The 26,257-nt window shown below is 39.4% G+C and overlaps 1 protein-coding gene across 1 annotated transcript in view; it reads right to left on the reverse strand.

The window, feature by feature from the left end:
• Positions 1-6,336: 6,336 nt before the first annotated feature.
• Positions 6,337-26,257, reverse strand: part of OCA2 (OCA2 melanosomal transmembrane protein) — a gene marked incomplete at its 3' end in the record, with an annotated part of 367,555 nt that continues 347,634 nt past the window's right edge. Inside the window, exon 24 of the mRNA XM_081289957.1 lies at positions 6,337-6,424. Coding sequence (XP_081146083.1) covers positions 6,337-6,424 — 88 coding nt within the window. The remainder of the gene's footprint in view (positions 6,425-26,257) is intronic.

Consider the following 26,257-nt stretch of genomic DNA (forward strand, 5'->3'; position numbering starts at 1 on the left):
TGAGAGGTGGAAGAGGGAGAGAGGAAGGGGATGGGGCCCCAATATCCCCTTCAAGAACATATCCCCAAGTACCTCATGTCTTTTAGGCCCCAGCTCTTAAAGGCTCCACCACCTCCTAATAGCACAGGCTTGAGACTAAATCTTCAGTACATGACCTCTGGGGCACATCCAGATCCAAACTCTAGTGCTGACAAGGGTGTAGAAGACAGAAGCCGGAAGGCTGGAGGAGGTGGAGAAGGAACAGGCTGAGAAGCTGAGGGTGGAGAGCTTTGGGTCCTGAGGAGGAGGGACAATGGGCCAGACAGCAGTGCTGGTGAAGGGGAGAGGGGTGGAGATGAAAGGATTTGATCTGTACAGGTTTTGCTGTAAGTTTTGCCTTGGCTCTTGCTTTCTCTTAAGATGCCAGTAAAAATTTGCTTTGCATATTTAGTTATTCTGAATGGCTGAATGGGTTTTATTTGAATATTGTACTATTGAAACAGGATGAGTGGGCTGGGGATGTGGCTCAAGCGGTAGCGCGCTCGCCTGGCATGCGTGCGGCCCGGGTTCGATCCTCAGCACCACAGACACACAAAGATGTTGTGTCCACCGAAAACTGAAAAATAAATGTTAAAAAAAAAAAAAAGAAACAGGATGACTGGAGGCTTCATGTTTTCACAATTGCAGCGGGCAAGGCTCAAATGCACACCCTCAAACATCCTATTGTTGGACTGATGATTGATTAACTCAAATTAAAACTGTCCCTCTGATGGATTAGCTAAGGTAGGAACTTTAGTCCCCCTGAAACTAGTTAACTGCAGAGTAAATCATTTCCTGTTCAGATGACTGAGACTCCCCCTTTAGCAAAACAACCCCAACAGTTAGATGCAAGTTTTTTATGTTCCCTATAAAAGACCAAGGCAAAACCACTCTCCTAGGACACTCTGATCCTGAGGTCTGGGTACTCTCCCTATTGTAGTAGCAGAAATAAAGTCCTCCTTTCTCATCTAACTTTTGTCCTCAGTGTGTCAATGGAGGCAGCAGAGCATCTCTTGGAAATCTGAGGTGTAACAGCTTCCTTCCACACTCTTTGTTCATTTTTCTTGCTTTTTCTTCCAATCAACAAATATTCTTGACTTACAGGGCAATCCACAGCATCATCCTGCTCATGCCACACGGATGTCCACCATGTTCCCACCTCTAAGGTCCCAGTACTCTGCTGAGCTTGTTCTTTCTCCAGGTATCTTCTACTTGGATCCCTTGCTTGATATCTCAGCATGGCTGCTCCCATCTACAAGGGCTGACGGCACTTCCAGAACTCAACACTCCCTGACCCACTACTACAATTTTCTCTCTCCTTCACTAGAAGATAAACTCCATCAGGCCAGATGCCTAGAGAGTCATCTGGCACAAGGGACAGACTTAGTAAGTCCCCCACCATGGCCAATCATCATGTCGCCATGGGACACAGCACAGGGAGACACATTGGGGATAGTCACACAGGCTCAGGAGCCCTGTTGTAGGGAATTTTGATAATATAAAGCACAGTAAATATTGCAAAGAAAAAGTAAAAGTCAAAAATGGTAGTCAGTGTTCAGAATTGTAAACAAAGCTATTCTGTTAAAAGATAGGAAGCTGTCAATAATGATATTTTGATTCTTAACAGCCAGGTCTGGGCATGTTCAGCTGAAGGTTCATGAAGCAGGCTAAAATTCTCTTATTAGGGATCTGGTATCAGGATAATAAAGGCCATTTAGAGAGCAGGCAAGCTAGGTACTTATTGGGGAAAGGACAGAACTATGTTCCTGGTGTGAGGAATGCCTGCTCTGTAGGTCATTTTTTTATAGAAATAACTCTGCCATAATATTCTGCCTCACCATTGGCCCAACAGTGATGAAGCCAGCAAACTAATACAGACTGAAACCATTAACCAAAGTAAATCTTTTCTCCTTTTAAGTTGCTTATCTCCGGTAATTTGTCACAGTGACACAAAGCTGACTAACACACTGAGCCACTGAATCATCAAATTGGACATACACATTGATCTTTGGCTATGAAGTTTGTCAGACCAGACCTATCTGAATAGGTCTAGAAGATATACACAAATTGCAGTAGGAAATAACTCCAATCCCTGAGTGGCTGATTCTGCAGCTTTTCCACCTCTCTCCTTCATCCCACACCCATGGATGGCCCTGTGTCCAAAGTATACCCCACTAACGTGAGTTCAAGCAGAACAGAATCCTCATGTAGAACAGAGGGGCAGATATACCCTCATCTGAATTCTCATGGTAACTTCAGACTATGAAAGTGTGTTCTCATGGTCCCTGTGACTTTTAGAGTTTGTGATCAGGGGTCAGGAAAACTACAAGGACCACTGGCTTATGAGAGCCCAACTGCCTAACAAAGCCATGAGTTGTTCCTCCAATGTTGTCTTAAAATCATCATGAAACAGGATTTCACATGCATTGGATTTTTTCCCTTACGAATTCTGGAGAAAGGATCAGGAGGGAGTATGGACAAGCTTTTGTCACCTAATGACAGGAAAGCCGTTGACAATTTCAATGTCTCCTTTATTCAGAAGTGAGCCTTTCCTTGGCTGAGGAGCAAAAACAGTGGATGGAGCTGAGTATCTTCCATCTGTCTCCACACCCACTTCCATCCTGGTCTTCCTGCTCTTAGTCCCAATATGCTGACCTGTATGGACAGCGTTAACACTTCCTTTTGCCCTCTGGCTTCCGGTTGCTTCAGCCAATGTGAGAACTGAGAGAAGTCACAGGGAGGGAAGGATAAGACTCTCAATTCCCACAGCTTCCTGTCTATCTACACATAAGGCAATGGCTCCAGTTACCTCACCAGGTCCCTATGGGCCCCACTGTGAAAGGTTCTACTGTCCTCTGGCATTGCCATGCTGAGAACCAAGCTTCCAGCACATGAACCCTTGGGGGACACCCTCAAGGTTACCCGAGTAAAAAGCCAGAAACATGGATGTATCAGAGAGAGAGAGAGACCTGAGATGAAGGACTCAAAATGCAGGTACTAGGGACCACGATTAGGGTGTGATAGAGAGATCGAATCCAAGGAAGTTGGTGCGAGTCACAGAAATCAAATATTTGCTTGTTAGGGAAGTCTGAAGGGGTATGAGGAGTAAGAGGGGAGAAATGAGCCATGAGCTAAGGCCTTGGAATGAGAAGGGACAACTGAAGGGTTGTGGAGAGGCAGGAGGTGGAGAGAAGGGCTTGAGTTTTTAAAGGAGAGAGGCACTGAAAGAACAGACATGACCTGGAAGCATCAGTGTCACCTCTAGGCAGAAAACATGTAGGACAGAGGGGGATACAATGCCTTTAGTGAAAGGGTGTCAGGGGATCTAAGCTTCCAAGAAGCCAAGTAAAGAGGACATGGAGCTGGGAAGCGCTTCCCTGCACTGACAAACATGGTGGGGCAGGGGGGTCTTCTACAGAGCGCAAGGTCAGTGGCACACAGATGGATCCATGGGGTGTCATCTGAGACCACATTTTAAAATAAGAATAGGTTTTGCTGTTTTTTTGTTTTGTTTTGTTTGTTTATTTTTTGGTGGTGCTGGGAATTGAACAGAGGACCTTATGCATGCAAGGCAAACACTCTACCAACTGAGCTATATCCCTGGGCCAAGGACCTGAACAGACACTTCTTAGAAGAGGATATACAATCAATCAACAAATATATGAAAAAAATTCTCAGCATCTCTAGCAATTAGAGAAATGCAAATCAAAACTACTCTAACATTTTGCTGAGGGCCATTGCCAAGTAGGAATGAAATTTCCTTGCCAGCGTACCCCATGTTAAATGGACTTGCCTTGGAATTTCGCTGTTGACCTTGCTTGTGTGTTTGAGAAAGGTGACCCTGCTCAAGGACCAGGGTGGATCCAGGATTAGGGTATATCCTGCAGGTTTGAGGAAGCATCCCGCTCCTTGGGTTTAGGGCGTTCCCGGTTTAAGACAAGTTTAAGGCGTTCCCGGTTTAAGACAATATGGGTTTTAGGGAAGTTGGAGGTTGAAGATTATTGCTGCTGGAAATAGGGCGTTCCTGCTACCTGAGCTCCCGTTGAGTTCTCGTGAGATTCAGAAAGAAAGTATTAGGAAAAAAACCTCGTGGAGTAGGTGAATTGGGGGCGGCAGAACTGGGATTTCCCCAGAACGTGTGTAGAGGCCGGTGTGAGTTCGGGAATAAAGAATTGCTGTTTGAATCTACAAAGCTGTGCGGTGGCTCGTGATTCTGTGCCCAGCCAAGACTGTGGCAACATTTCATCTCACTCCAGTCAGAATGGCAGCTATTATGAAGACAAACAACAATAAGTGTTGGCGAGAATGTAGGGAAAAAGGTTCACTCATATATTGCTGGTGGGACTGCAAATTGGTGCAGCCAATATGGAAAGCAGTATGGAGAATCCTTGGAAATCTGGGAATGGAACCACCATTTGACCCAGCTATCCCTCTCCTCGGACCATACCCAAAGAACTTAAAAACAGCATACTACAGGGACACAGCCACATCAATGTTTATAGCAGCACAGTTCACAATAGCTAAACTGTGGAGCCAACCTAGAAGCATTTCAGTGGATGAATGGATAAAAAAAATGTGGCATATATACACAATGGAATTTTACTCAGCAATAAAAGAGAGTAAAATCATGGCATTTGCAGGTAAATGGATGACATTGGAGAAGATAATGCTAAGTGAAGTTAACCAATCCCAAAAAAAACCAAATGCCGCATGTTTTCTCTAATATAAGGAGGCTGACTCATAGTGGGGGAGGGAGGGGGAACATGGGAGGAATAGATGAATTCTGGATAGGGAAGAGAGCTGGGAGGGAAAGGGAGGGGGCAGAAAATTAGCAATCATGGTGAAATGTGATAGACATCATCATCCAAAGTACATGTATAAAGACACAAATTGGGTGTCAACATACTTTACATACAGAGATATGAAAAGTTGTGCTGTATATGTGTAATAAGAATTGTAATGCATTCTGCTGTCATTTTTTATATCAATAAAAAAATGAAAGAACAGGCTTTATATGTCACCTTTGCCGTCAAGGAATTCAAAGATGACTCATGAATCCAGACAGTATATTCTCATAAAGTCTCCCTACCTTTTAGAACGGATGCAGATTGCCCTTCACAAGTGCATACTCTTGCCCATGCCTGGGGGGTGTCAGCCACAGAAATGGAACTAAAAAGGTCTCCTACTTCCCAGTTTTTAGTGCACTCAGCATCTTAAACTTTTTGATGTTAGACATGTTCTACAATTGTTACTTCTGAGCAGAGTTCCCAGTAAACATTTTCATCTCAAGTTTTTGTGCACAGACAACCAAAAAGGAAAGAAGAGGTAGGTCTTCCTCTTGGGCACAGCCATGGCATTGATGAAGGAGAGCAGAGCAGACCTAAGCTAAAGCACTCTCTCAGCTAAAGAGGCTCTCTCTGCCTCTCTTCTCATTATTTCAGACTCAAATGAAATGGTCCAGAAAGGAACCACATCTAATAAACATTGACTGAAACATCGGAGTCCCACGGGAAGGGGTTAGCTGAGTATATCAACCACACTTCTTTGTGATTGATGGAAATAGCATGCCTGACTTTCAAAGTGGAAAATTATTACTCTTGGCTGGTAGATATGTAAATTGTTATTTAAAAGACACTTATGATCTTCTGCAAGTCAAATTTCTAGACTTTTAAATGATAACTTAAACACTCCAGAGAAGAATGTAAATGGAGAAAATGAAAATGTAACATAATGTAAACTACTTAAAACCTAAGAAACTAATAAATTCCAAAAACCTTTTGTCAAGGAACACTTTATTTTTTAAAAAATAGATGAAATGTTTCCTTACAAGTGGTATGCTTTTTTTTCCCAGAAAGAATCTATATTCAGGGGCACACCATTTGAATGCTGATTATTTTAACATGAAAATTGAATACATAAAGAAAAACTGTCTTTAGTTTCAGGAGAAGTGACAATTAAATAGCACAAGCTATTTTGAGTAGATTTGTGCCTTTTTCTACACAGGATAGCAAGAAGTGTTTTTGAAACATACATATTTTCCAGTAGGGGACTCTTGGGTAAGTTATCTTGTATTGCCTATACTTTTGTCCCCCTGCCAACCCCATCTCAGGAAGAAATAGCATAAAGAGAACACCATGATTTTCCAGTATTCATTCAATCAAGAGTGTGTGTGAATGCCAAAGGTCCGTTCCAGCGCATCTCCGTGTAGCACCATCCCAGGATAAGCACCTTTTCTTCTCCAAAGAGTGGTCCTGGGGTAGTTTTATGTCAGATGTTGGTGATGGACCAGGTATCCCTTAATCTTCCGTTGATGGATACCTATTCATTCCATCCCACTACAACATGAGCAACAAGGAGATAACACATCCCGACAGTGCAGGACACCACCATCATCGGGAAGCCCAACCTAAAATACAAAAAGAGATGGGTTATGGTATGTAGTGTCTGATGAGAACCATGAAATGTGGACTCATTATTATTATGTTACTGCCAAAGAATATAACCATTATTATTTTTTGTTTTTAGAAATTAAACTAGTTTTAGCTTAGATGATGAAGATGCATGCTTCTATTAGCTATCTCCCGTTGTGTGCAATTTTATTCGAAACTCATCCACTTAAAATTTTTTGTCATGGATATTTGCAGCTTCAGTTTATCCATTCACAAGATTAAAGGGTCTTCTACTCACACTATCAATGTCATGTATTGGGCTGCTATTTACATCTCTGCATGTTTCCTTCAGCTGTGTCAAGTTTCAATTATCCTTCTCTAGAGATTTCCTGGAGAGGCCACATTCCCATTGACTCCTGAAGCCCCTTACACTTAATGTTGGGGGAGTTTGAGAGATAGGATTGAAAGATAAGGGATTCTCTCATCTAAGAAAGGTAAGAGAGATGAACGGTATTTCCTCCTGTATTTGGTGAGGTGTGAGATGTCTGAATAGGTATGCACCAATGTAAAACAGTCATAAGAAGATGAAAGGTCCCCTCATTGTGAGCACCCCCACCCAGCACACACATATTTCCACAAATTCTTATCTTAACTTACAAATTCTCATAGATTCCCCTTCGGTGTTTGGAATCCACACCCTGTAGCCATTGAGTAATGTTGCTTTGTCACTAAAGAGAGTCCCTGCAAAGCTCCTAGTTTTGATTCCAAAAGGCTTTAGTGTTCAACAGCAAGAATCTAGTATGTGATAATTATAATTATAGGGATTATGACACTCTTCATTTCCTGGCCATGGACATGAGACAAAGCTATTCAGAAAGAGCCACAGCAAGGTTCTCTCTACAAAGCTGTAATTCAACACAGGAATCACATTCATGAGTGAAACGGCTCCTTAAATCCTGGGGCAAACTTGGATATTTCAAGAAGCAATAGGATGCTCTGAGTTTCTCTTGTGAACATGTTTCTTTGATCTTGCAACCTGTACACTTGGAAAAATGAAATTATACCCCATTTTATTCAAATGTATGATATGTCAAGATCATTGTATTGTCATGAGCAACTAATTTTAAAAAAGTAGTTTTCAAGAAAGCTATTTAAATGTCCAGGGATTTATCCACTTTGGTTTTGTAAAGCATATTAGCAAAATGTCAGTTGTGGTCAAAAAACCAAAATCTATGGTCAACATGAGGCATCATACACACCATAAGAAGCCTCCATGGAAAAGAAACACCTTATTTCCACTCTGATACATTTTGTAGAATGGGTCACTGTCAAGAGAATATTGACTCTCCCAGCTGGGGCTCTGAGACACCTGGCCATGTTTCAGAAGAAAATCTACATTGCCAAGGAATAGATCCCACAGAAATCAGACCTTGCTCTTGGGGATCCCAAGCCTGGCGAAAGTTCCTCATGAATGGTTCTCCTATGCAGAAGAAAAGGAGAGCCACTGGTTTCTCAGGGATGGCACCAGCCCTGGAAGGAGCTTCACCTAGGGATTGGTGCAAGTACTTAGGTTCCATCAGCATCACTGTCACGCCTATCTAAGCATCTACAATATCTAAGCTCTGCATTCACATGGCACCATCACTGACTTTATCACCTCCTGAATCTAGCATCATTACACCCACTATGCAGAGGGGATTTGGAGAAGGAAGCTGGCTTGCCCGGGACCGTTAGCTAGTTTTATATAGTGTGAAAATCCAAACTCTCTCAGGCCAGTTCTAATGTTCATATTTTTAATTATTACATACACTGCTTCCCTGTGAATATAGACAAATTATAACAATGAAGACACTCCATGAAAAACTAAATAACTGTCTGAATATCTGCCATATGCTAAGAACCACATAAACATAGACATGGATGTTTTCTATTATTTTCTAAACAAAATAAGGCATTTCATATTATCTCTTACATAGAGATGGGAGGGAAATGAAGCTTGGACATATTAAGAAATTTAGTAAAGACCAATACCACTAAGAAGCAGAGATTACATTTTGATATTTTTCTAGCTTCAAACCGTACATGCAGACCCCAAATATAGATAGGTAACACAAAATACAATTTAAGAATTCTTATTTTCAATCCTGCTTTTGTCCAAATCCCTATTTGGGGAAAGTATTGAACATCTCCATGATTCCAATTCTTTATCTATAACATGCAGTAATAATAGTACCTACTTACCAAGGTTGTTATGAGGATTGCATGTGTCCACCTGTGTAAGTTCATTAGAACAGGGTCTGGCCACATCAATGAGCCCTCAGCAAATGCTAGCCCCCAGTCAGGCACCTGCCTCAGAGTGTCTGCTGACCAGAGTTTTAGTACAAAACCACAGAGTGAGAATGGAGTGCCTGTTTTGGATCAGAAGATGCATTTGATGGTGAAGAATTGAATAACACAAATACAGATTTACTAGAGAATAGAATATAATTGTTTAATTCTCAGAAACTATAGAACAGAGTTGAATTCTGGAGAAAGATGAAATAGGTGCAGTTCTTCTTGTCCTTCCCACCAAGCACAGCTAACAAGCCTGGTCTTTAGATATAAGGCAAACACAAGAGGGCGCTGAAGACCTTCAAGGGGAGAAAGCAGACCAGCTGGGAACTTTGGGACCTTGAAGTATGTCATGGCAGTGAGCTTCCCCTCATATGTCCCTCATGTGTGGGAAGCTCACACATGGGAAACTCAATGGACAGTAGACCCCTAAAATAAGAAAGACTACAACAAAAGCTTGCTCTCTCTAACCAAAGGACCAGAGAAAGGTCAGCACAGTCAGATAGAAATCTTTTAGAGAATAGCTGCCTAGCTCCAACCAAATACCACAGGAAATTCTTTAAAAGCTGCATTCCATCCCCTCAGCAAAGGTCAAGTGGGGGAGCAGAACTTCCACCTTCCCCAGGCTGTTCAGAGGCTCCCCTCCTATGATGTCAGTGGAGAGAAATGGGAATCATGAACCCTCACTCTACCTGGAAGGGAAGAGGTCCTCTTTCCTGCCCTGGGGAACTTCAGAAGAGACCAAGAGGGAAGCCCAAGGTTTTACCACCTTCTAGCATTAATAAGACCTCAGCCCACAATGTCAGCAGATCTATGGAAGTCATATGAGAAGAAAAACAATGCTATCCTCCTCCTGGTGTTACCAGGAAAGATCTAGTGGGGGACAGAGCATCCACCTCACTCAGCAATAAAACAGCTTCACTCTTCCTCTGAAATATCAGTAGAGGTGAAAAGGGAACCTGGACTTGCAGGTGTACCTGGCAGTAACAAGATGATGAACTCTTTCCCAACAGCATGGGGTCAGAGGAAGCAGGCTAAAACAGAAGATTTAAATAAGATACAGACATAACACCAACAACATATTTGACATCACAGAATGTTTCACCTTGAATGAAAAAAGACCATCAACAGATGTCAACAGTTAGATTGCATAAATCTTGAAACTATGTGACATGGGTTTCAAAGCAAACATTGTAAGAATTATTCATCAAACAATTACAATCGCACTTGAAACAAATGAAAAAAATCAAGTCTCAGAAAATAAATACAAGAAGTAAAGGAAAACCAAATGGAAATTTTAGAAATTAAAATGAGACAAACAACAACAAAAAATATGGCCACAATAACATTACAGAGAATATTAAACAAACAATCAGTGAACTCGAAGGCACAGCAGAAACTGTCCATCTGGACAACAGAGAAACAATAAGACTGGGCTGTTAAAACAAACAAACAAACTTTGAAGGACCTGGAACATGAAAAAAAAAAAAGAGATCTAACATTTATGAAATGGGTGGAGAAAAAAGGAAGAGATGAAAAACTATTCAAAAAATAATGAATGAATTTTGGTAAAATTTAAACTTGAAGATTAAAGAAGCCAAGCAAACCCTTAAAAGGACAGGACCCCCCCCTAAAATAAATCTATGCCCAGTTAAAACATAATCAAGCTCCTGATGTTATAGTTGAGATATGAAGTGTCCCCCCAAAAGCTCATTGTGAGACAATGCAAGAAGGCTTAGACGTGAAATGATTGGGTCCTGAGAGCCTTAATCCAACCAGTGCATTAATCCCCTGATAAGGATTAACTTGGTGGTAACTGAAGGCAGGTGGGGGTGTGGCTGGAGAAGGGAGGTCATTGGGGGCATGCCTTTGGGGTATATATTTTGTCCACAATGAGGAGGGTCTCTCTCTTTCTTCTTCCTGGTATGATGTCCTGAGTCACTTTTTTCTACCCCACTCTTCTGCCATGATGTTCTGCCTCGCCTTAGGCCCAGAGCAATAAACCTGGTTGTTCTAAGGACTGAGATCTTGGTAACCATGAGCCCCCAAATGAACTTTTCTTCCTCTAATTTTTTTTGCCAGGTCTTTTGGTCACAGCAGTAAAAAAGCTAACTGAAACACCTGACAACTAAAGAAAATTTTAAAAATTAAAAGTAACAAGAGATAAATTACATTTATGTATAGATAAAAACAGCATTTTTTTCCCTTCAGACTCCACAGAGGCCTGCAAGAAGCAGAACAACATTTTTCCATTGCTGAAAGATAAGATCTAACAACACAGATTTATATATTCATCAAATATAGTCCTCAGAAATGAAGAAGTCAAGACATTCTCAGATGAAGTAAAACCAAAAGGGCAGCAGGCATACCCTAAAACAGTTGCTTAAAAGATCTTCAAACATAAAATGACAAAAGAAAGAATCTTGCAGCATCAGGAAGGAAGAACAAACTAATAAATATAAATATGGGTAAATACTGTCAACTTGCTTTCTCCTCTTAAATTATTAACTGTGTGGTAGTTGAAGCAAAAATTATTTCAAAATAGCTGTCACCAAGAATTTTAAATATTCTACCCCAAAGAAATGATCAATGTTTAAGGTGATAGGTGTGGTAATCACTCCAATTTGATCATTACAAGATGTTCATGTTCATCAGAACATCATATTCTACCCTATATTTATGTACAATTATTATGTGCCAATTCAAAATAAATTTTAAACAAAACATTATGATTTTGATGTGATTCTCAAGGAATACACTGGAATACTTATAGTAATTATATTGTGAATGGATGAATATTAAGAGAAGCTAGATTTCCACACCCTCTTTGAACTGGCAAAGGGAAACACCAGTTGACTGTGTTAAGTTGCGTGTATACATACAATAGCACCTAGAGCCACTACTAAAAAGTGTAGAGAAAGAGGTGGACTCAGAGACACTCAAGACAGAGCAGAATGGAATTCTAAGGAGTCATCCAGGAAGGCAGTAAAAATAGACAAACTAAAAAGAGAGTTAATCAACCAAAAAGAAAAATAAGATAGCAGATATAATAATCCCTAATACATCAATAATCAAATTAAATGTGATAGGTCTTAGCATGCCAATTAAAAGCAAGGCTTGCAGAGTGGACTGAAAACAATCACACAACAAAAATAAAAAAGTCCTAAATATTCAACTGTGTTCTAATTACAAGAAAATCACTTCAACTACATTGGTATGGGTTGACTCAAAACAAAAGGATGCAAAAGGAGAGACCATGAACATTAATCAGGGCACAGGAGTAGCTAGACTGATATCACATAGAGTATATTTCAGAGCCAAGAAAAATCCCAGGGCAAAGAGGGACACAACTTATTGATAAAACCATCAGTCTACCAAGAGATCATGGTAATCCTAAATGCTCATTCACGAAATAACTTAGCTGAAAAATACAGGAAATAAAAACTGAAAAACCAACAGGAGAAATTACAGATGCAAAAAGGACTTGTAGATCGACAAATCAAAAATTTTGGATGAAGACTTTGCTTTTGTCGTGGCCAATTTAGAACTAGAAAGATATTCAGCAAGGATAGAGAAGAACTCAAAATATATCCTCCAATAACCAGACTTCACTGATATCATACAGAACACCTATCCAAGGACAGAAGAATGCACATTCCTTTCAGTAGCCAAGAAACATTTAGCAAGGTAGATTAGACTGTGGGCCAGAAAACAAACCTTAACAGAGTTAAGACTCAAAATCACACACAGTTTGTTTTTGACCACATGCAACTAAACTAAAAAGCAATAATAGAAAGATAAAAGAGAAATTACCCAAGAAGTTTGAATTTAAGAAGACTTCTTCTAAATAACCCATAGGGATAAGATACTGTATAAGGAAATTTAAAAAAAAAAACACATAGAACTGGAAAAAATAGAAATATATGTCACAGAGCAAATTTATAGCACTGAATGTTTACATTAGAAAAAAAAATCTTTAATCAATACTTTAAGTTCCCATACTAAGGAAAAAGAAAAAAAAATAGAAAAATAAACCCAAACCAAGCAGAAAGAAAGAAATACTAAAGGGAAAGGCATAAATCCATGAAATTAAAAACAAAGAAATGGTAGAGAAAAATCAATGAAACAAAGCTGACTTTCTGTAAAGATCAATGAGACCAATCAACTTCAAGAAAGACTGACAAAACAAAAACAGAGGAAAGACATGAATGATCAGCACTGATGAAACATGAATATCAGTACATATCCTGAGGACATCAAAGAATAAAAGAGGGAGACAGAATACAAACTGACCATGAATTTCATCACAAGAATGAAATAATCTCATTATCCTACATATATTAAAAATTTAAATTACTAAACATCTTCTCCCTATGACCAAATTATTTCACTGATGAATTCTATCAAACATTTAAAGAATTTCACTAATTCTACAAAGGTATTTTCAGAAAAGAGATGGAGAGGAAATATCATTTTCCAACTCATATTGAGAAACCAGTGTTACCTCGACCTGGTAAAGAAGATAAGCTATAGAAGAAAGCATTGCAGTTAACATCATCCCCAGGGTGAGAGAGGAATGCAGGCCCCAGACAGGGTCTCACCAATCTTATTAGCATAGTACTGAAAGCCCTAGGCAGTGTCATAAAGCAGAAGACATACAGAAATAGAAGAGTAAGACTGCCCCTATTTACACATCATTTGTATAGGAAATCCCAAGAAATCAACAACAACAAAACAAAAATATACAAAAATTCCTAAAACAAATCAGTAATAACTTCAATAACGATCCCAACACAAGAGCAATCATTTTTCCTACATACTACCTATAAACACGGGAAAATTAAATTTAAACTGTGGCACCCATTATAGTCATTTCGGAGAAAACTAAATATATAGTATGGATTTTAGAACAGCAAAAGCAATCTTGTTGGAGAATGGGATAGACAGCAGAATACATCAGTCACTAGAAAGGCAATTTGTAAATCAATGGAAATGTAACTGATGTGACACAGCAAGCTGTATACGGGGTAAAAATGGGAGTTCATAACCCACTTGAATCAATCTGTGAAATATGGTATATTAAGAACTATGTAATGTTTTGAACAACCAACAATAAAATAATTTAAAAAAAAAGAAAAGAAAATTCTGAATATAAATTTAAAAAAAAAAGCAATCTTGTCAAAGAATGAAATGGGAGGCCACATCAAGGCCTTCTATGTAGCACTAGTGATCAAGGCAGTAGAGTTCTGATGGAGATACAGACATGTGGTTCAATGAACCAGCATATAAAATTCAGGAATAGACCCAAAAGCCAGAGAATAAGTAGCAACCTCAGCCTCACACTCTACATAGATTAAGCCTCTAATTGATCATAGATTTAAATGCAAAGCATAAAATAAGACATTTAGAAGAAACCATAAGATAAAATGTTTGGAGCCTATATGTTTAGTAAAAGAACAATTCTTAAAAGTGATAGCAAAGTTCTGATTACATGAAAGAAAAAATAGACCTTATTTAAATAAAAATTTAAATTTTTTTTTTTTTTTTGCTTAATGAAAGACTCTGGTATTAAGAATTGTAATACAAAAAAAAAAAATCCCAAAGTACATGTATAAAGGAATAAATTGGCCTGAACATACTTTATATACAGAGATATGAAAAGTTGTGTCCTATATATGTAATGAGAATTATAATGCTTTCCACTGATGACATGCAGTTAAAAAATTAAATTAAAAAAATTTTTAAAACCCAAAATTAAATTGGCAAAATTCCAGCTTTAGGATAGCTGAAAAAAAAAAAGAGGATATAAAGAAAAGCTACTGAATGGGTGGAAATATTGGTGAAGGCCTCCTATCCTCCTATATAAAGAGTTCTCAAAAACTCAACAATACAAAACACAAGGAATCCAATTAGGAAAGGAGGAAGAGATGTCTCACTGAAGAGGATATATGAACAGGAAACTAGTACATGAAGAGGTGTTCAACAGCATGAGCCACTAGGGGAATGTTGATGATATAAGGCTGCTGTCCACGTGGCTGCGATTCTGGAGGGTGTGATTCCCTGGGTTGAGAGAGGGCTCTTTACCAAGGCAAACAGGCTGCAGAGTGCCCACTGCACTCCTGACTGGGAGGCAGATGCCCTTCAGGGAAGCAGGCATTGTGGGCTTGGAGGAGAGTGTCGTGGGGAGGAGGTGAGGTTGCTCTGGAAGGGGGAAGGTGAGCTATGAGGCCCTGGCTTAAAGGCAGGGGTACTGGAACCAGGGAGGACAAGACAACCATTCATGCCTTCATGTCCACTGAACAAGACAGGGAGTCTCAGGGTTTCCGGGGAAGCCAAGGAGACATTTAACATTCTCCTGAGCTTCAGAAAAACTGATCAACCAGGCCAATCCAGCACCTCCCATAGTCTTCTCACTAAGGGACCCCACAGATGGAAGAGAAAGAGATAGAGACAAGAGAGGGAGAGAGAGGTGGATGGGCATTTAAGTCAAATGCCATCCCGAGTATTTTAGATTCTCACTTTACCATCTGTTAGTTGGATTATGATCGGCCAACAAATAATAAGACTCACATTCAAAGATATCTGCACATACCACAAGGTAGCTCCTAACTCATAAAGGTTCACACAGTCAGGGTTCCATGAATGAATGTCATATGTGCTTTTCCAGTTCAAAGATAACGCACCTAGGTAAACTGCCTCATTTTAATACATCAGGAACCAACAACTACAACACCATGCTCCCAGGCCAAATCTGTCACACCACCTGGGGCACAAGCTCAGACCCACTGGCAAGCTAGCTGGAGTGGTCTCTTCCTTATACGTTTTGGAAATCATGAGAAAAGGATTGCCCTAATATTAGTAAGGGTCAAGACAAGGGATAAAGTTGTTCCCGGGCAATGAGGGAGGCACTGTGAACACTGTGCACCTGAGCAGCTGTAGAATGCAGGCAAGGTCTGCAGCCAGCTCTTCCCAGGGACATCAGAGACTGGAGTGCCTCTTCCCAGGACAGCCCTGCTGCTTCTCCTGAGGGAACCAGGCAGTTTGGTTGGTGTTTCAACGCTGCACTCACTGATCAGCCAAGAGCCAGCTGAAAGGAGATTTATTTGAAGAGAAGTAGTAATGACTTCCTGTCCCTGCCAGCACGACTCCAAATACACAGGACACTGATGCTCCAGCTTTACCCAGAGGCTTCCATTTCCCAGCAGATCCATTTGTATTGCTCCCCAAGGCTCTAAAAAAAAGTAATACCTTTACCCAAAGCCTTAGGAAAAGCGAATTTGCTCATATCCAGTTACCACGTCAGGCTTTCATTTCCCTCGGGGACTCTTTTCAATCCATTCTGGCTCTAACATCACACTGTGTTACGGAAGACGAAAACACTTGAATGTCAAAGTACAAATCAAGATGCAAAATGTCAGATGGATGCCCAGACAGACCCTGTGTTACACGTATCACGTTTTAAGTTAAAAATACGCCTGGGCTAACATGCAGTGCTCCAAAGGACCAAAACTTCCTGATTATTGGGAAACAGGCTGACCCAGGACCCTGCCTGGAGGATTTTAACACAGCTTGGCACACTGGGCAGAGACCTGGTTTTCAACAAGAAATTTTTACTAACAAAGTAAAATCGACCACTGAGCCACATCCCCAGCTCTATTTTGTGTTTTATTTATAATATCCTCCGGCCTCAGCCTCTGGAGCTGCTGGGATTACAGGCGTGTGCCACCGTGCCCAGCTTCTTCTATACTTTTTTGCTACATTCTTGGACTATGCTCCCTTAGCCACCCACTCTGGGAGGCATCCCCATGGTGCCTCGTCTTGACAAGTCCCAGTTCTCTAAGGCCATCCTCTGGGCTAGGACTCTCTCCTCTCCCCTCCATGAGACCTTCAGTCAGCCAAGTTCTCACTTCCTTAAATGTCCCATCATACATGGGGAAGCCCATTACCCACTGAGCATCCCCGCTGAGCATGGTCAGAGTCACACACTCACTACACTCTTGGCATGTGGGTAGGTACCCTTTAAAGTTCTTTTTGATACCTTTTCTGAAATGCCTTGGATCATCCTTCTCCATATTCCCATCTTCATTTAGAATCTGACCTTGCTTCTTTGGGCTTTTTCGAGAACATTATATTTGCCAAAGTTGAACAGCAGCAATTTTTCCCATCCCTACACAGTATGTTTTTTTTTTAATTTTTTTCTGCTTTTTGTTGTTGTTTTTGGGGGGGGCGGGGGGGTAAGGTTTTTGTTCTTACCTTCCTCCTTCTTTCCTTCTTTCATGTATTAAACTCACTCTGGATTGCATCTCCTTAACCCTCCTCCAAGAACTTTCTTTACCAGGAGCCTTCTTCTCTTATACCCATAATGCCTCTCTTGACTGGCATCTTTTATTAGCCAATAAATACCAGCAGATTTTCCTTTTTCCAAGTTTTCTAAGGAATCTCCATACTGCTTTCCAGAGTGGCTGCACCAATTTGCAGTTCCACCAGCAATGTATGCATGTACCTTTATCCCCACATCCTCAACAGCACTTACTGTTGCTTGTATTCTTGAAAATTGCCATTCTGACTGGAGTGAGATAAAATTTTAGAGTAGTTTTGACTTTCATTTCTCTAATTACTAGAGATGTTGAGCATTTTTTCATATATTTGTGGATCAATTGTATGTCTTCTTCTGAGAAGTCTCTTCAGTTCCTTAGCCCATTTTTATTTGTAGTTTATTTTGACATTTTTCACATCACTCCAGTCACTTATTTAATTTTTTTTGAGTTTAATTGTTTATTTTTATGTGTGCTGAGGATCGAACCCAATGCCTCACACGTGCCAGGTAAGTGCTCTATCCCTGAGCCACAACCCCAACCCCTCCAATCACTTTTTTAAAAGCAAAGTCCAGGGGCTGGGGATGGGGCTCAAGTGGTAGCACACTCGCCTGATATGCATGAGGCACTGGGTTTGACCCTCAGCACCACATAAAAATAAAAAAAAAGATACTATGTCCACCTAAAACTAAAAAATAAATATAAAAAAAGCAAAGCCCAGCTAGAAACTGATTTTTAATGTCTAGTTTTAAATCTTTACTTTAAATACTGTTTTACTGTCTTATAAAACATTGTTTTATGCTTTGTAGTTTTTAATTCATTTTCTTGCTTTTGTTCTTTATGTATTCGCCTTTAGCAATGGTAATACAATTGATGATTTGAAATTTTTCAATGTACAATGATTTGAAATTTTTAATTCTCTATGACAAAAGATAAACAAACCAGTATATGAAGACCTCCTATACAAGACAAAGAAAATAGGAAGTTTTAGTTTTTCTCAGTCTCAAATACATTTTGTGGTCTTCATTAATTCAATAAGAGATTTAAAACTGGGGGTTTTATTTGTCAAATGATTATTATTATTTAAAATAAGTATCTTCTGTTCAGATACATTTTAGTTACTTATGTTAGTTATTTAATTTGGTTTGATTTAATAGTATATTTACAAACATTAATTAACTAATTGACTTTTATAAATACATGTTTAACTAATCTTAGTGGAAAACACACAGAGGTCCTTGTCTCGTTTTGTCAGACACAGAAAATAGAACAATGAAGGCATAAGAGCTCTGTTTAACAAGGCTGGGACGGGCCACATTTTACATTAATTTAATCCTATTGAAGTGAACTTGCAGTAGATAATATCTTATTTCAGAAAGGAAACATTAAACACAGGCAATCCTTATTAACTTAAAATCATTTTATGAATTCAGATTTCTTTTTTATTTTTTTTTCCAAAAATTCAGACCTACCATGATTATAGTGGCATCAGGGCTACATAATTTCATGAGTTAACTTCAGTTTTCAACATCAAACCTTTTGCTGAATCTGAATTATGAAAGTCTGCTGGGCTTTTTAAAATCCCAATGGGTTTTTTGTTGTTGTTGTTATTGGGTTTTTTTTTATTATCTTTTTTTTTAACAGCACCAGCTCTGGCATTCTTGCTAGGCATTGCAGATGTCTTGCAGAGGTTGTTCTGTATTCTAAGCTAATACACATGCAGCATGCTATGATTTGCACATGATTAGTCCCCACCAAAGCTCATGTTGAAATTGGATTCTCAATGTAACCATGTGGAGCCATGCAGGGACCACTAAGAGGTATTAAATCAGTAAGGGATTAATGCCTTTGTTTGGAGAGTGAGTTCTTACACTTGCAGGACTGAACTGGCTACAGGAATGGATTGTTACTAAGAATTCCACTTCCTTTGCCTGCTCTCTTGCTTCCTCTCTCACCATATGACCTCTCTTTGCACAAATCCCCTAGTTATTCTGCTTTCCCACCATGCTTGAAGCAGCGTGAAGACCTTACAAGAAACCAAGCAGATGTGGCATTGTGTTCTTAGATTTTCCTACCTTTGGAATTATGAGCTAAAATAAATATTTCATTTATAAATCACCTAGTGTTAGTGCTATAACAACATAAAATGGAGACACACCAGATTACAACAGCAGCAGCAGGAGGAGGAGGAGGAAGAGGAGAGGGAAGAAAGTTCTGTGTGGAACGTTTGTGTTTGGGGCAGTCACTCTGGGAAGAGGTTTTGGGCTGCCTTCATAGTAAATCAGTCACTCTACGGTCATGTATAACTAATTAAAACAAATTTAAAAATTTATAAAAAATATCAGTCACTGTGAGCCTCTGCCCTAGTATACATAATTTGGATAGCCTCTTTCTACACAAAAGAAAGAGTTCTTACATATATTTTTAAAATAATATTTTTTAGATAATGTGGTTTTAAAATTGCCTATCTTATTGAGAAAAAATAAGATGTGATTATGTCAGAAGTCATGGTGTGGTCAGAGGGAACATGTGCTGGAAATGTCCGAGGGCTACACCTTCCCACGCAGCTGCAATGCCAACCAAGGGTGAAGAGGGAAACAAGACTCCGAGAGGGTCTGCTGTTACCTGGAGGAGGCCAGTTGCAGAGAGTAAAGAGTTTCTTCACTGCTAAAAATTATACATTAGCCTCCTTGTGGAGAAAAGAAAACAACAACAACAAAAAACAGGTATTTAAGTAAACTTATACCCTGAACATTGTGCTATGAGCTTCATATGCCTCTTTTATTTGATTTTCACAACAACCTGTGTATTGTTGGATAGCATTATCCCTACATTACAGAAGACTGAGGCCCAAATAAATTGCTCTAGAGAGCTGAGATAGAAATTCACTAGAATTGTTACATACTAAAGTTCTAGAGTTGTCCTTTCCTATATAAAATAGAAACGCGGTTTTCATTTCACACCTTTGTGGTCAGAAAAGATACTGGGTATGATTCCAAACCTCCTATATTTGGTAAAACTTGTTTGGTGATCTCACTAACATGTGACCTCTCCTGGAGAGTGTTCCATGGATGCTTGGGAGAAATGTGTATTCTGTTGTTGTTGGTTTGAATATTCTCTATGCCTGTGTCATAGCCAAGCCAAAGTGACTCCATTTTGTTTAGTAACTCCATCCTGTAAAACAACCATGCCAAGTAAAGGGTCAAGACCAGGGCAAGATATTCTTTTCCTTTTGCTATAGAAACCTTTAAGAACACGGAACTACCTAATGGGGTATTGTTTCTGTAAGTAGGGTAACAGGGCTCTGTTTCTGTAACTGGGGTGACTGGGCTAACTGTGATTGGCTGTGTCCCTCCACCTGACTGCACTCTCCCGCTTCTGTAACCTGGCTTGCTTGCATTGGCTAGACCCCCAAACGTCCCTTTTGTGGTTTTCAGGCTTATAAGGTGCGCCCTTTGCAATTATTTGGGGCTGATCAAGGGAACAGCTTTAAGTTCTGGTAGCCACCAGTGTGTTTCAATAAAGGTTTGATTCGATTATATGTGAGTGGCCTGGAAGTCAGTTTATGAAGCCCCAGGACGAAGCTTTAACTATAACACCTGTTAGATCCATTTGGTCTATATTGTTGCTCATGTCTACTGTTTCTTTGTTGAATTTTTTGTCTAATTGTTCCACTATTATTAAAAAATAGGGTGTTAAAATCTCTTATTAATATCATATTGTTGTTTATTTCTCCTTTCAGTTTTTTCAGTGTTTGCTTTATATATTTAGGTGCTCTAATGTTGGGTACACATGTTTTTATAATTGTTGTATCTTCCTGGTAGATTGACCTTTTGGTCATTATATAATCTCTTTCTTTGTCTCTTATCATAGCTTTTGACCCAAAGTCTGTAAGTCTATACCCCTGTTGTCTTTTATTTACCATTTGCAAGGAATGTTTTATTCCCATTCCTTTATTCAATTTATTTGTATCCTTATATTTAGAGTGACTCTCTTATATATAGCACATTGCTGGATCATTTTTTTAAAATCTCTTCTGCCACTTTATGTCTTTCAATTATTGATTGGGAAGAATTTATCAGTGCCATTTGTTAATTGTTTTCCCTTCCTCCCTCCCTCCTTCTTTCCTTCCTTTCTACCTTCCTTTTTTTTTCTTCCTTTCAGTCCCCACCCCACCTACCTTCACCCCTGGGAATCAACCCCAGAGCTTTGCTTATGCTAAGAGTGTGCTCTTCTACTGAGCCAAACCTCCAGCCCTATTTTACAGGCCTCTTGTTCCTCTTTTACTCTCTTGCAGTCTTCCTTTGTGTTTCATTGGGTTGTTTTTATATTAACATGCTCTGGAAAAGCTGCCGTCTGCAATACCACATTATGCTTACAGATAACAATAGTGTTAGAAGGGAAGTTAAGTGATCTAGCCATAGTAAGCAGGTGTTGTAAGTGAAATAAAAGGATAAGGTAGAATTAGAGAGAGTGTATCCAAAAACAGAGACCTCTCAAAGGGATTTTGAAAATGTGTCTAATCCCTATATGCACAATTTCGTTGAAGGAAATGTTTTCCCAAAGCAACCATGCTTCCCATGCCCTAAAAAAGTGGAGACGGATGAATTCTCCATTCTGCAGTCTTCTCTACGAGGTCACTGCCTGAACCCTGGTGCTCCTGCCCAGACAGGTCTGATCTAGATAGAGTGCCAAACTTCAGGGTGGCCCCTCCCTGCCTTAGCCATTGTCAGTCACCTGGGTATTCTTTGGGTGGTGAACTCTGGATTCCAGCAAGGATGCTTTGTTGCCCATCAATATAGTATGTGCAACCCATGCAGTCTGTGCTGCAGATCCAAGCACACAGACAGGTCAGGAAGAGTGGCCTCCCAGAGGCATGCCCACCTGCCCTGACTCCCAACATGAGCAGCTCTGGGTGTCTGCAAGTGTTATTCAAGTAAAACTCCAAGGTCAAATAAATTTGAGAAACACTGGCTGAAGAGCAACACAGGATATTCAGGTAATTAACCACAGGGCTCCGTAGGGTTCTCCAAAAACTGAATTATATTATGCAGGCTTTCCAAAATGAGTTTGACCTGAAAACCCTCTTTCTTGAATAACTCTAAGCATCAATGTTCTAGGGAAATAGCCTTCAAAAGAGGAGAGAGAAAAGGCTGCAGGACTAAGAATTAGGGAAATATCAGGAGCCAGAACTTATTTTAGCTAATATGAAAGAAAGAGAGAAAGAAAGAAAAAGAGAGAGAGAGAGAGAGAGAGAGAGAGAGAGAGAGAGAGAGAGAGAGAGAAGGAAGGAGAGAAAGAAAAATAAGAGGTCATATTTTAAAATTGTGTCTCTCTACAAAAGTATAAGGAGCAAAAACTGCTTGCATTCTGGTCTAATTCAGAATTATTCTGACATTATATAAAAGTACCTTGTCTGTCTGTTTCACTCTAAACCAAGTATCTCCTCTCATAAATCTCACTTCCAGAACCACCAGGTTCTGGTATTCACCTCTCTATTCAGGTGTCTGGAGGCAGCTACCGAGTCTCCTCCACACGCCTTTCCCACCTGCAGCCCTCACTTCCTTCAGCTCCTTCTCAGTCAAGAAAGCTCTGAAATCCTTGGCCATTCTCAGTCAGCGGACCTAAGCTAGTTCCTCAGAAAGCCTCTCATCTCACATTTTCAACCCAAAGCCACAATACCATGTGTGTACAGGGTACACTATTATATGCTATTATACATTATATTTACATATCGTGTATTACATTTGCTATTACATTATTAAATACTATTATTTAATATTATTAAAATATGTTTCTACCACTTTACCGTGATTAACACCTATTTCCTGAGATCTTGAAATCTTAGTAAACAGAGATAATTTTGCTTCTTTTGCTTTATCATCTTTAAAAACTGCTTTAACCTTTCCATATTAGAGAGTAAGATGATCTTGGAAACCTTAAAAAATGTTACATATTGACATGAAAACTATAATAAAATTTCATAATTTTTTTAAAAAAAGGAGCTTGGAGGTGATCTTTCTTTGTATGAGTAAACCAAGGCCTGAATAGTAAAGTGATTTGCTGCCTTTGATTTCTTTAATATATATTTTTTTAGCATATACCATGTGCTGGGCATGATTCTAGTTATACTGCAGTGGAAAAAGCATGCAAAATTCTCTGTTCTACTGTGACTCGTACTCAACTGTGAAGAATTAGGAATTGAATTCTTTCTGTTACTCTCTTCCCTTTCTTCCTCCCCCTCCTCTCCCTCCCTCCCTCCCTCTCTCCACTCTTCTCTTTTATATTATAATAGTTCTTTTAAATTTATATATATTACATATACAGATATATGTAAATGTAATGTCCAAGATCAATGCAAAGTGTTATATTTAAAGCTACACTTAATCAGTCTGTTCCTGGGTGAACCCAACCCCCAAAATGGAATAACTTCAGTGAGATGAAATCGAAGGAAATAAGATAGTTTTACCTTCCAGATCAAATGCCTCTCTGACAAAATGTAACTGTTTAAAAAGAAACATTATTGTGGGTAGTCTCCCAGCAGAACATCACTGAGAATGTTTTCCTAATTCAAGTTCAGAAGCACTTCTACCACAAATTTTATTGTCAGAGACATGCTATAATGCTTGTATGTTGTTGACAAAAATGAAAAAACACAGCAAAAATAAAAATGTCAGTTCATACAAAAGGCAACATTTCTAAGAGTAATCAATTCTTTAAACATTTATTGCTTGTTTTACTGAGAGCTGATTCTGACTTGTCATTTTTTATTAAATCATTTATCAGATGTTTATCACACTGGAGCCTGGAATAGGCCTATGGGATCACAGGAAAATGAACAAGGTATTCTATGTAGCAGGAGGCACAGACGTATGTACCTAAACGGGACCTGTAAAAGTACACACCCCTGTGACAATCTATGACTGCTTGATTACAAAGGCATTGTTCACCCTGCACCTTGCACCGTGAGCCAGTTACCAGCATTTGGGAACTGGATGGGAGGGCACTCAGATGAGAAGCACACTGTGGGTCAAGGACCCAGAGCATGAAAGTGAAAGTCATTCTGGAGAGCACATGCAAAGGCAAATTACTGGACCATCAAGGAGGAGACAAGGACAACTCAGTTTGGGGGATCTGTTTCACCACACTTCAATTTAATGCACATCTCAAATGACTTACATCCTGGTAAGTCAGATCCTCCTGTAGGAAGTCCATCTAGAAGAAAACTGCAAAGAGCATCACTCCAAATCATGTAACAAAAAAGTCCAAACCACAAGCCAAAAATTATTCTTGATCCCATGATAGAGTCGAGGTGTGGGCACAACTAACTACCCTGAAATTTAAATAAAGGGAGCTACCTGCAAGAAGAAACAGACTATAAACACCTGCTTAGCTGTGGAGACACCTGTAAAATACTAATTTGAAGAGTTCAGCCCCAAACTTATAACAAATTGGCCAAAGTCCAGAATATGGGAATCCTGGGACGTCAGGTAAATGAAGAATTCCACTCGCTCTCACCCTCCTCACCATGGTCCTCACTGAGCGCTCACTGTGAGCACTCAAGAAAGCATCCTTGTCGTGCAGGCCTGGGATTGGCAAAGGGTCAGCATCTGCTGCCAGAGGGTAGGACACCAGGCTTGGATCCCCTACACAAGATGTTTACAGACCAAAGTCCTAAACCACTGTGAGAAGTGCAGCAAACACTACATCCCCAGGGCACTGATGAATCCCCACAGCAGCCGGGAGACAGAACACAAAGCCTGGAGCACATAATAATAACTTTGGGGAGAAAGCCAAGAGCACAGAAGGAGGCTCTCTCCGAAAATCAATGCAAAGAAAAGAACTAAAAATGAAGATGCAAAAGGCATGCATAAAATCACTGAATGGCAAACCAGTCTCCATTCTAAACAGGAGGTAGTACAATCTGAAGACTACAGTGCACTGAGTTGTTGCACCACAGCAACCACAAATCTGAAGTCAGCATTGAATCAAACCCCCACATTAAAGCCCTAATAGAAGGAAAAGCATCTTCATTTCTAATATTGGCCTTATTTTCTACTATCCACCTCTTAACAAAAAATTTGAAACATGTAAATAAGCTGGGGGGGGGGGCGGAACACAACACAAAAGACAATGCAATAAAAGAAACCACCCTGGGGCATAACATTTTCAATTTAGATATTTTGAATAACTGAGATTAGTATGTTAAAAATGTCAATTATGGACACATACAAAATCAAATGAGCAATCTGAGCAGAGATGGAAAGTATAAGGATCAAATTAAATGCTAGAATTGAAAACCATATTAACAAAGATGAAAAATGCCTTTAACAGATTCACCAGTAGACTTGACAAATCTGATAAAGCAATTAGTGAACTTGAAGAGAGACTAATAAAAATTACACAAACTGAATAGGACAAGAAGAAAAAGAGAAAAATGTAGCACAGTATTTAAGAAGAATGGGACAATGTCAAACCATCTAGTGTGTGTAATTGGAATCCCAGAAATTAATAAGAGATAGAGAAATGGGCAGGAAAAAATAGCCAGGAATCTTTTGAAATTGACAATATCAAACCATAAATCCAAAGAGCACAGAAAACATCAGATGCCAAAAGCAAACAAATCAAAACCAAACTTAAGTGTACCATATTCAAATTTCTAAACACAAAAGACAAAGAAGATCTCAAAGGTATTCAGAAAAAAACGCATTACATACAGAAGACCAAAGATAAGCATAACAGATTTATTGTCAGACTATGCAAATCATAAGATTATGGGGTGAAACCTTTGCATTTCTAGAAAGAAAAACAAATCAAAACAAAATTCTATACCCAGGAACTAATAGGGCATTATATAAAATTGTGGATGTGTAACCGACGTGATTCTGCAGTCTGCATTTGGGGTAAAATTGGGGGTTCATAACCCACTTCAATCTAATGTATGAAATATGATATGTCAAGAGCTTTGTAATGTTGTGAACAACCAATAAAAAAAATAAATAAATAAAAAATAAAGGAGATTCAGCAATTCCACTAGTAGGTATATATACAAAAGAATGGAAAACAAGTGCACTAACAAATTCATGCGTGAGAATGTTCACAGCAAATTATTCACAACTACAAGAAGGTAGAAACAGCCTAAATGTGCATCAATGCTTGAATGGATAAACAAAAATCTAGTATATCTATGCAATGGAATAGTAT

Source organism: Spermophilus citellus, assembly GCF_964194105.1.
Source record: "Spermophilus citellus genome assembly, chromosome: 4".
In the NCBI taxonomy this organism is placed as follows: Eukaryota; Metazoa; Chordata; class Mammalia; order Rodentia; family Sciuridae; genus Spermophilus; species Spermophilus citellus.